The sequence below is a fragment of the Marmota flaviventris genome, chromosome 12 (genome assembly GCF_047511675.1).
Source record: "Marmota flaviventris isolate mMarFla1 chromosome 12, mMarFla1.hap1, whole genome shotgun sequence".
NCBI lineage: Eukaryota > Metazoa > Chordata > Mammalia > Rodentia > Sciuridae > Marmota > Marmota flaviventris.
This window is the reverse complement of record NC_092509.1, coordinates 55,627,722-55,639,766: the sequence shown is the minus strand read 5'-3', so window position 1 is coordinate 55,639,766 and position 12,045 is coordinate 55,627,722. Positions and strand designations below refer to the sequence as shown.

Genomic DNA, 12,045 nt, shown 5'->3' with positions numbered 1-12,045 from the left:
TAGGGCCAGATAGGTTGGATTTGATTTGTTATCTGGGGTGTTGATATCTGGTAGCTAGAGTTTGATAATTGCAGAATGGGAGGCATTTTTTACTTTATTTAGACTTTCACTCTCCCATGTTTTATACTCTAGTCCTCACTTCTCTTCTGGTGTATTCAGGTTCTGATTTTCTATCCTGTTCCTTTGGAACCACCTGCTACATTCACTCTATGGCATTTTCCATAGTCAATTTGAACCATAATGTCTATTTTTTATCTTTGAAAGTATTGAAGTGGGCATAATAATGCCTACCTTATATTACTATTTCAGTTGTAGCATGGGTTACCAGATCTGAAGAACATTAACTTAGTGTGTGACACGTTCTAACCTAATGCTTAGAACAAGGCATTCTGCTTTGTTATTGATATATTACACTTTGGTTTCTAGTATTCTTGGCCACCATGAAACTATTCACTGTCTTGTCAGTATTTGTCACTATTAATGTTATCATCAGATTTATTATTTTTATTGTATAATTCAAGCTTTAACTTTTTATGTTTTTTTTTTGTTGTTGTTGTTGTTGTTGTTATTTGGGTGATTTGGGGAGATAATTTTGGAGCATCTCAAATCAGCATTTCTAAAGTAGTAATAAAATTTAATGGAATTTAAAAATAATTTCCCAGAAGGAGCATATTCATAAATAAGTTATATTAAAAATGAAGACATAAAAATCTTGCATTTTATGGGTATAGAGTACATATAGGTTGAGCTTCTCTGATCTGAAATCTAAAATCCAAAATGCTAAAATCTGAAACTTCTCATGTTGACGTGACAGCACACATGGAAAATTTCAAACCTGACTTTGTGTGACAGGTAAATTATAAGTACACTAAAAATATGGTATAAAATTACCTCAGGATTTAGACTTGGGTCTCATTCCCCAGGATATCTCATTATGTATACACAAATATAATAACAAAAAACAAAACAAACAAACAAACAAACAAAAAAACCCAAATTCAAAACAGTCCTGGTCCCAAGCATTTCAGATAAGGGATAATCAACCTGTATTTCCAAGTAATATGCGTTCTGGATTTTGAATTTAATAAAGAGAGATTAATGTCTGTATGAAGCATTTTTTTTGTCTAAATAGAAATTTGTACTTTAATTAAACAGTTTTAAAAAAACAGTGGTAGTGGTTATATGTTGTATAATACTGTGAATGTACTTAATGCCACTGTATGCTAAAAATGGTTGAAGTAAAAATTTTATGTTATGTATATTATACCACAATTTTTTGTTTTTGTTTTTTGGGTACTTGGGATTGAACCCAGGTGTGGGAAGCCATCCTGACACGTGACTGGGCGACTCCCGTTAAGGGTCTGAGGCTTCTGGCTGTGTCGGAATTTTCCCGGCCCTTTCCTGATGAGAGAACCCGTCCGTGTGGGGGTGTGACTGACCACTGACCCCGGGGGCCCAATCACTGACCCTGACCTTGGAGTGCAGTCCCCCCTCAACCTTCATTGGATGGAATTATCCCCTGAATTTCTTGTTCCCCAATAAAAGGCTACTCCCTGGCGTGTTCACTCTCTCTCTCTCCTGCTAGCCCTGAGTAATCCTTGCTGCCCTGCTGGGCGGTTAGAGGTCGGAGCCAGAGAGGGGAGCCGTCTCGGACCTAGCAATAGAAATAAGGTAACTGTGTCTGTGTGTTTTATTTCGATCTCTTCTAACTAACTTTATGCCTAGAACCTCATTAATGAAACCATTGCGCAGGCCGCGTGGTAGAATTGGCGCCCAACGTGGGGCATTCTAGATTAGTTAGATTGAGTGGGAGCGCGCTATAAAGATAAGGATAAAGATAAAGATAAAGGAAGAGGTGACAATTTGGGTCACAAAAGTACCTGGAGCTATTGAAGGAAAGAGACATTAAATTAATTAAAATGGGAAATTCAACTTCTACGGATAAGGAAATGTATCTGACTATTTTAGACAGTATAATTAATCAGAAAGGAAAACAGATAAAGAAAGCTCAGTTATTACAATTCTTAAAGATTGTAGGTGAATATTGTCCTTGGTTTTGTGAACAAGAGTCTCCAAATTTATCTACTTGGGAGAAATTAGGAAGAAAGTTACAAAAAGTTTATTTTTCTAATGAACTACCTGGAGGCATAGAAAGTATTCAGAAAACTTGGACAGCTCTAGAAATTTGTCTTTTTGAATATATGGGTCAAAGTTCGTGGCCCCCTGAAGACCTGTTAAAAGGCTTGCAAAGGGCTATTAAGTCTATTCAAATGGAAAATTCGCCTGAGGCTAAGTTAATTCCTTTTCCCTTAGGCCGTTTAAAAACAAAGACAACGCTAAAAGCCAAACCCAAGGTTAGGAATGTGACTTTAAACTCACAGGACTATACTAGCCCGCAGGGAGATTCTAGGGACGAATATCATAGAGGACAAACCTCCGAGATCTTAGAAAGCCCTCAGGAAGAGGTAGAGGATCTTCCTACAGAGGAAAATCCGGAAGAGATTCCTAGAGGGGCTCAGAGTTCTTCTCCGCCACGTGGTTTAGAAACCCAAATTCAAAATGACGATAGTACAGAGTCTGACCATGACTTGCAATCTGAGGGAGAAGAATCAGACATGGAAATTCAGGACTTACAGAGGAATCTTAACAGGCTGCGTTTAACACCGCCTGTCCAGACTATTCGAATTCGGCCGGTACCTGCTAAAAGGACAAAATTTAACAGGTGCGCTGGGTTAACAATGACTTTTCTTACCCCGTTCCAGCGAGGTATTAAGAAAGCACAGGAAGATGGGGAGGATACTAGCGGTTTTCAACTTTTTCCAGTTTTTGAGCAAGTTAATGAACAAGATCAGAGAGTTAGAGTTCATGCTGTAATCCCATTTAAAACCATTAAGGAACTAAAAAGTGCATGTGAGACGTATGGTCCCAATTCGCCTTTTGTACAGAGCCTGATAGAAAATATTTGCTCACAACCCCTTCCTCCTAGCGATTGGATTTCTTTAGCCAGATCTTGTCTGAGCGGGGGAGATTTCTTACTTTGGAGGACTTACTGGACTGATTTCTGTACTGAACAGGCAGAAAAGAACAAAAGACAGGATATAGAAACGCCAGTAGAAATGTTTCTAGGGACAGGTGAATTTACTGACCTAGAAAGACAGTTAAATTATGATTTTGTAGTGTACAATCAAATAACTGATTGTGCCAAACGTGCCTGGAGGCAGATTGTCTCCAAGGACCAGTCCAATTTAGTTCTTACCAAAATCAGGCAAGGTGCGAGTGAACCTTACTCAGATTTCGTAGCCCGGTTGTACCAGGCTGCAAACAGGTCAATCGGGGACTCGGGAGCGAGTGAGTTCATTGTTAGGCAATTGGCATTCGAAAACGCAAATAAATACTGTCAGGATATTCTTAGACCGCACCGTAAAAAAGGGACAGTTTCTGAGTTTATTCGCTTATGTTCTGACATAGACTCTACTCATTTACAAACAGTGGCCCTAGCTGCAGCAATAAAAGAAACTTTGAAACCACAGGATTTAGTACGAAAACCCCGCGGAAAATGTTACATTTGCGGGAGAAATAATCATTTTGCGCGGGATTGTCGCATGCGCAATTCTAAGTTCAGGGCTCCATCTACTGGCGATAATAGATATTGCAGGACTCAACCCCACGTGGCGAGTCAAGATGGCGCGGATCAGCCCGCCTTCTCGCCATCATTTCCTCCTAGCGGGAGGACAAAAAACTTCCGGTCGGCCCCTCCCCGGGCCGAGCAACAATACGGGGAATTCGAGGAGAGGTCGCACAGTGTGACGTCACTGGCGCCGACCAGGACAGCCCGCGATTTTTATCGGAACATAGATCGCAGACAGTTTTCTTAGGACCTTCAAGGACAGTTGAATTAAATCCTGAGACAGGGCCAAAACAAATCCCTACTGGAATTTTCGGGCCGCTTCCAGATAATACTATAGGTTTAATTTTGGGACGCAATAACTTAAAGGGAGCCATTGAGGTGATACCCGGTGTGATAGATTCAAATTTTAAAGGACAGTTAAATGTTACTGTAAAGTCCAACTATGCCCTAAGGCTTACTCCAAAGGATACATTTGCCCAATTGATTTTATTGCCTTGTGACTCAGGGAGGCACGCACCAGTAGATTCAGTTTCTAGACCACCGGACAGAGTATACTGGTCGCAGCTAGTAAGACAAGAACGCCCCTTATTAGAGCTTAAAATTAATAATAAAAAGTTCCTCGGAATAGTAGACACAGGAGCTGATATATCTGTTTTTTCTAGTAGGTTCTGGCCTAGGAGCTGGCCTTTACATGTAGCACCAGCTAACCTAGAGGGAATAGGACAGGTTTCACAGCCTGCTCAAAGTGCCAACTATCTCCGTTGGGAAGATTCCGATGGGAACAGTGGAGTATTTAAGCCTTATGTGTTAGGGTCCTTACCAGCTAACCTATGGGGAAGAGATATTTTAGCCAAGATGGGATTATTATTAGTTACTCCAAACTCGATAAGGTCAGTTGAGGGAGTTAATCAGAGGTATTTTCCTGGAGATGATAAGGAGACCCTTCAGGAAGAGTATCTGCTTACAGACCAGTGTCCACGACAAAGATTAGTAAATGCTCCAAGCCAAAATTTTTACTAGGGGCCCTGAGTACTTCCCCGATCCCTAAGACAGCCGAAAAAATCACCTGGCTCACAGAGGAGCCTATATGGATTTCTCAGTGGCCCATCTCAGGGGAAAAGCTTAAAATAATTCATAGGTTAGTTGAGGAACAACTTCAGGCTGGTCATATTGAACCAACGCTTAGTCCTTGGAACACACCTATTTTTATTATTAAAAAAAGGTCAGGTAATTGGAGATTGCTACAGGACTTAAGGGCGATAAATCATGCAATTCGACCTATGGGATCATTACAGCCAGGACTTCCCTCCCCCACAGCCATCCCTTTAGACTATAGCTTGATGGTAATAGATTTAAAAGACTGTTTTTTCTCTATAAGGTTACATCCTGGAGATTGTGAGAGATTTGCCTTCACTGTCCCAGCAATTAATTTTAAGGAACCTGTTAAAAGATATTGCTGGAAAGTACTCCCCCAGGGAATGCGTAATAGTCCTACCCTGTGCCAAAAATATGTAGATCAGGCGATAGATCCCATAAGAAATAGCTTTCCTGATGCGTATATTATTCATTTTATGGATGATATATTATTGGCTCATGCTAATCCAGAGGTACTTTCAGAAATTTTTATTCAGTTAGAGACTTCACTTACAGCAATGGGTTTATGCATAGCCCCTCAAAAAATTCAAAAGGTGCCTCCTTTTCAATATCTAGGTCAGATAATTCAAGGACGTACAATCCGTCCTCAAAATCTTCAGATAAGAGTAAGGGAGTTACATACCCTTAATGATTTTCAAAAGCTTTTAGGAGATATAAATTGGCTGAGGCCATCTTTAAAACTAACTACTTCTAATTTAAGTCCCTTATTTCAGATATTACAAGGAAATCCCTCTCCAACCTCTCCACGTCAGCTAACCTTAGAGGCTAGAATGGCTTTAAGGAGAGTTGAACATGCAATTAAAAATGCACAGCTTACTAGAGTTGATCCTAAAGAAATAGTGTATTTATTAATATTTCCAACTGAACATACCCCAACAGGAGCCATATGGCAAAGATTAGGAGTTATTGAGTGGATTTATTTATCCCACTCTCCTCAAAAGACATTAATTCCTTTTCATGATTCTATAGCTCAATTAGTAATTAAAGGTAGAACTAGGATTTTACAATTAATTGGATCTGAGCCTGATATCATAATTATTCCATTTTCTATTCAACAGACTAATTGGCTTTTTCAAACTTCTAGCTCATGGCAGATAGCTTTTGCTGATTTTCCTGGCCAGATAGATAGCCATTATCCTCGTGATAAGATTATACAATTTGCATCATTAACGTCACTTATTTTTCCAAAGATTGTACGTGCACATCCTATAGATGAAGCTTTATCAGTGTTCACGGATGGTTCTAACTCAGGTAAAGCAGGTTTTTATAGTCATGTTCACACAGAGGTAATACAAACTTCTTATACTTCTGCCCAAAGAGCAGAGCTTCAAGCTCTGATTTGTGCCTTAAATTACTTTTCAAATGAGCCTATTAATATTTATTCTGACAGCTTATATGCAGTCGGAGTTACTAAAAATATTGAAACTTCAGTTATTGGGTATACTTCATCACAAGAGTTATTTGAGTTATTTCATAATTTACAAAAGACAGTGCTAATGCGAAAGTACCCATGTTTCATAGGGCACATACGGGCTCATACTAATCTTCCAGGACCCTTAGTTTCTGGTAATGACAAGATTGATAAATTAGTAGCTTTTTGTCAACAGATGTCTTCATATGACTGTGCACTAGCTTCCCATTCCTTACATCATCAAAATGCTTCTAGCTTACGTAAAAAATTTAATATTACTAGAGAACAAGCTCGTCAGATTGTAAGCCAATGCCCTAAGTGTGTTATTCACACTCCATCTCTGCCATCAGGGGTAAATCCCCGTGGATTAAAACCAAATCAAATATGGCAAATGGATGTAACTCATATTCCTCAATTTGGTAAGCAATGTTATGTACATGTCATAGTGGACACTTATTCTAGATTTATTTTTGCCACAGCACGTACTAAGGAAAATACTCAACATGTAATTTCTCATTGCCTAGCAGCTTTTTCTGTTTTAGGGTGCCCTATGCAGATTAAAACAGATAATGCTCCAGCTTATGTAAGCTCTTCTTTTCAACAATTTTGCCAAGAGTTTAAAATTAATCATAAAACAGGAATTCCTTATAACCCTCAAGGCCAAGCCATTGTGGAACGAGCTCATTTATCTATTAAGCTTCAATTACAAAAATTAAAGGGGGGGAATAGGTTTATGACTCCCCAAAATAGCCTTAATCATGCCTTGTTTGTTTTAAATTTTTTAAACTGTGACGCAGAAGGTCACACTGCTGCTGAGAGACAAATGTCTCCCTCAGTAACAGGCCCTTTAGGCAGAATTTTGTGGAAAGATTTACAGACTGGTCAGTGGAAGGGCCCAGACCCAGTGATAATGTGGGGTAGAGGTCATGCTTGTATTTTCCCAGAAGGTGCATTCCGTCCTATTTGGGTACCTGAACGTGCTATCAGACATGGAAGAGATAGAACCCAGATTCAAGCGACTGAGGATTGACCAGGAGGAGGCCCTATCCAGAAGGAGGAGATATCGGAAAAGGATGAAGAAAGACCAGATTGACCCAGCCGAAAAGCTGATTTCATGGGAAGACTTGAAGAAGCTAACAACCCAGGCTTCCCGAATACTTCGACACCTAGGAGAGAACAGGACCCCAGTGATGATGGTAGCAACAGTAATTGCCCTGTTGGGCTGTCAGGTAAAGGGGGATCAAGTAGACACTTACTGGACATATTTCCCAGATCCGCCCCTGGTACACCCAGCTGTGTGGACTGGAGAATCTATTCCAGTATTTACTAATGACTCATTCATGATGGGAGGATTTACAGATACCCATATTACTCCCAATCATGTGACTAGATTTAATTATTCTGGCTACAGTGCCCAATTACCTTTGTGTTGGTCACATGATAAACATGCCGGCTGTCTAAAAGTATCATTCGAAGAAAAGACAGCGATTGGTAGACATAGACTGACAAATAATTCTTTTTATGGGGACTTAAGACCTTATACTAGATCAGTAATTAAGATGGGACTTTCCCATAACAAGCCAGTCATTTCTGCAAAACCTCCACGGATGCCCCACTGTCCAAATAGTTCTACAATTGAGATTGGCACCTTTCCTAGATGGATGGATTGTGTAAATACCTTTCCTGTACAACATAAGGTGTCTAAAGATAGTGGGTATATTTTAGACTGGTCTCCAAAAATTGATAAAAGACAATTACGAAGAAATTCTGCTATGACACCTGCAGGATTTGTTAGTAATATTTTGACTTATAGTAAAGGAGGTGTTCAGAAAGATGTTTGGCGTTTAATTGCTGCCTCAGAATTCTTACATTTTACAGACAAACCTTTACCAAAATTTGTTGGCAAGAACTGTAAAGAGGGATCTTGCTATGGCTTACGAGCCTGTGTCCAATCTCCTTATGTTTTAATTATTGGAAATGTAAAAGTTAAATGGATAGATGACAGATATATTGTTACTTGTAATAAATGTAACCTAACCAATTGTATTACTAGATATAATGGAGGAAAAGGAGTGCTGATACTTCATCAGCCCTCTTTTGTTTTATTACCTGCTAATATTTCAGAGCCATGGTATGCTGATACTGGTTTACAAGTCTTACAGCAAATTCATGCCCAGTTAACAAGACCAAAACGTGCTATTGGAGTTATAATTGTTGGTGTTTTGGCGCTAGTCTCCTTTATTGCCTCAACTGTCTCTGCGTCTCTGACATTGTCTCAGAATATTCAGCATGCAAAATTTCTTAATAATTTAGCTCAAAATACTTCCAAGGCTCTGCATAATCAAGTAAATATTGATGAAAGGATTGAGACTAAATTAAACGCCTTAGAGGCGACTGTTATAGACATAGGTAATGAACTTTCAGCCTTAAAATTTAAGGAAAGGCTTAAATGCCATGCCAATTATAAGTATGTTTGTGTTACAGCTGCCAAGTACAATGCTTCTCTCTGGGATTGGGAGAAGGTTAAAAACCATTTATTAGGTATTTGGCAAAATAGTAATAATAGCTTGGATATTCTGGAACTTCATCACCATATCCAAGACATTCAAAATAATAAAGCTGATTTTTCAGATCCTTCTTCTCTGGCAAACCAAATATTGAAGGAGTTAAATGGATTCAACCCTGGAAATATTCTTAAACACTCGGCCTGGTACATTATTGGATTATTCTCTTTGCTGTTAATTCTCTTTTGTGTTATAATTATAGGATGGCGAGTCTTCGGAACAAGAATACAGAAACTCCAAAGAGTGAACCGCCGCCTCATTTTTAAGAATAGAAAGGGGGAATATGTGGGAAGCCATCCTGACACGTGACTGGGCGACTCCCGTTAAGGGTCTGAGGCTTCTGGCTGTGTCGGAATTTTCCCGGCCCTTTCCTGATGAGAGAACCCGTCCGTGTGGGGGTGTGACTGACCACTGACCCCGGGGGCCCAATCACTGACCCTGACCTTGGAGTGCAGTCCCCCCTCAACCTTCATTGGATGGAATTATCCCCTGAATTTCTTGTTCCCCAATAAAAGGCTACTCCCTGGCGTGTTCACTCTCTCTCTCTCCTGCTAGCCCTGAGTAATCCTTGCTGCCCTGCTGGGCGGTTAGAGGTCGGAGCCAGAGAGGGGAGCCGTCTCGGACCTAGCAATAGAAATAAGGTAACTGTGTCTGTGTGTTTTATTTCGATCTCTTCTAACTAACTTTATGCCTAGAACCTCATTAATGAAACCATTGCGCAGGCCGCGTGGTAGACCCAGGGGCACCCAACCTCTGAGCCACATTCCCAGTCCTTTTTGTATTTTATTTAAAGATAAAGTCTCACTGAGTTTCTTAGGGACTTGCTAAGTTGCTGAGGCTGGCATTGAACTCATAATCATCCTGCCTTAGCTTCTGAAGCTTCTGGGATTACAGGCATGGACCACCCTGCCTGGCTTATTATACCACAATTTAAACAAGAGTATTAGTCATTATTTAAATGTCTCACATTGCAGTTCACTTTCAGCTGGTGTGAAAATTTAAAGGACCATACATATGGAGTAAACAGAACATGCTGATTTATATACTCTTCCTTCAACCATATATTTCTCACTCATTTCCTAATATGGATTTTTTTTTTTTTTTAAATTCAGGAAGGAAAAGTTGATGCGATGCTCTCAATGCCGAGTTGCCAAATACTGTAGTGCTAAGTGTCAGGTAAGACTTCTCAGCTATATCATGAAACCTTCAAATTCTCTATTTGAAAATTTGTCTCCTATTACCTGTTGGTCTATTTGTGTTTTTAAACAATCTGTGACTCATTTTTACTTGTTATTTTTCCTTCAATTTTAAAATTAATATATATACAGGTTGAAATACTTGGGACCAGAAATGTTTCAGATTTAAAATTTTTTCAGTTTGGAATATTTGCATAGATTTTACCAGTTGAGCATCACTTAACCCCCAAATTTCAAAATTTTCAGCTTGGGGGCATTTCAGATTTTGAATTTTTGAATTAGGGTTGCTGAACCTATATATGGTTAAAATATAAGCATTGTTTGTATATATTTCTGCTATGTGAAAATAACTGTTTGTTTTCCATCTTTATGCCCCCTGCCTCAATCTTATTTTCCAGAAATAACCACTTTTAATTTTCTTGGATGTCTTTGAAATATTTTCTTATGAGAATTACTAACACATTTGAATATATTTTTTCTATGTTTTAAAAAAACAAATATTACTCTGGGACAAATTTTTTTTAATATTTTTTAGTTGTAGATGGAAATAATCCCTTTATTTTATTTATTTATTTTTATGTGGTGCTGAGGATTGAACCCAGGGCCTCACACATGCTAGATGAGCGAGTGCTCTACCACTTTGCCACAACCCTAGCCCTGGGACAAATTCTTATATACCTTGATATTCTTTTAATTTAATAATCTATTTAGAAGAAAATTTATACTATCCCATAGCTCCATTACATAGATACATGATAATCATAATTTCCCTGTTAATGAAGTCTTCAATTTTTTCCAGTATTTGGTTTGCTGATAATGCATCCAGCATCCTTTTATTTTATTTTTGCACACTTATTTAAATTAATTGTAGGATAAATTCTTCCTAGTTATATCAGTTAGTGAAAGGATGTATGCATTTTGAATTTTTAAATATAATGCCAAATTGCCTTCCAAGAGTTTAAATTAATTTATAATGAATACCATTGTTAATATCTTTGAAATTCCTTCAAGGATGTATAATTAACATTCAACATGACCTTTTCTTCAAACCTTATAATTAATCATTTAATAAGAAATGTAATTATGCTCTAATGAATTATATCATATTAAAAAGTCTAAGTGGAACTTTTGTGGCTGTGTCACAGAACTTGCCCCCACTTTTCACCCATCCTTCTTATTTCTTATTTTGTTGTGTGTATTTGCCTGCATTTGTACATAGGCACCCACATTGAGTTCCTTCCTTCTTTTAAATCTAGGCCATGCTTATCTGAGGGATTTTTGCTATCTTATCTTCTCCTTTGAAAGTAATTTCTTCAGACTACAAACAAAGTGAGCCCCCCTTCGCCAGCTTGTGCATGCTAGGCAAGTTCTCTACCACTGAGTTATGTTCCCTGATCCCAAAGTGATCTTACTAGAAAAGAAAAAAAAAAAAGGGTACAAAAATATCATGGGTTTGAAGTTCTAATGCTAATTCTGCCATTTTCTAGTTAAATTATCTCAGGGAAAACACAAACTCTGTAGGCCTCAGTTTTAAATCTGTGACTGATAAGCAGAGCTAGTATTCATTAGATATCTCCTATGCACCATTTAATTCCATTTAATTTTCTAAGAATCTTATGAGAATTAAGTACTATTATATGCTCATTTTACCAATAAGAAAACTAAGGATAGAGAGGCAAGCAACTTGCCAAATATGCTATAATTTAAAGGCTCTAGAGTTTGGGAAATGATTCTCAGTAGCCCAATTCCAGATTTTTAACTCTTCTTTTAAATATAAATGTTACTCTCCTTTTACTTTTCTGATTAAGTCTAGATTTCCATTATCTGTTGTATTCTTTATTTTTTCTTGGCTTTTCATTTTATTTTGATAAGGATGTACTCTATCCCCAAAGAACATAAAACAAAAATGTTAAAAATAGACATTGAAAATTTTAACACTTCTTAATAAAAATAAGGTAGGAAATGTTAAAAGTACTGAATTATTTTCACCTCAATTTGTAAACCAAATATTCTGTCAAAGGAAGATCCTAGATTTATGGAAGATCACTAGCGACAACAGTAACAAAAAAGCAAAAAAAAGAAATAAACTCA

At 38.1% G+C, this 12,045-nt stretch overlaps 2 protein-coding genes across 3 annotated transcripts in view; both read left to right on the top strand.

The window, feature by feature from the left end:
* The window catches only part of Smyd3 (SET and MYND domain containing 3), a 699,549-nt gene that overhangs the window by 151,450 nt on the left and 536,054 nt on the right, over positions 1-12,045 (top strand). Inside the window, exon 2 of the mRNA XM_027928608.3 lies at positions 9,871-9,934. Coding sequence (XP_027784409.1) covers positions 9,871-9,934 — 64 coding nt within the window. The remainder of the gene's footprint in view (positions 1-9,870; positions 9,935-12,045) is intronic.
* On the top strand, positions 2,636-9,398 carry LOC139701398 (endogenous retrovirus group K member 113 Env polyprotein-like). Of its 2 annotated transcripts, XM_071599997.1 has the most exons (3): positions 2,636-2,722; positions 7,139-7,423; positions 8,961-9,049. In XM_071599997.1, the coding sequence occupies exons 2-3, from the start codon at positions 7,184-7,186 to the stop codon at positions 9,003-9,005; spliced, it is 285 nt and encodes a 94-aa protein (XP_071456098.1). In that variant the 5' UTR covers positions 2,636-2,722; positions 7,139-7,183; the 3' UTR covers positions 9,006-9,049. The 2 variants fall into 2 exon arrangements, with proteins under 2 accessions (XP_071456098.1, XP_071456097.1); XM_071599996.1 differs by having other exon boundaries at positions 7,139-9,398.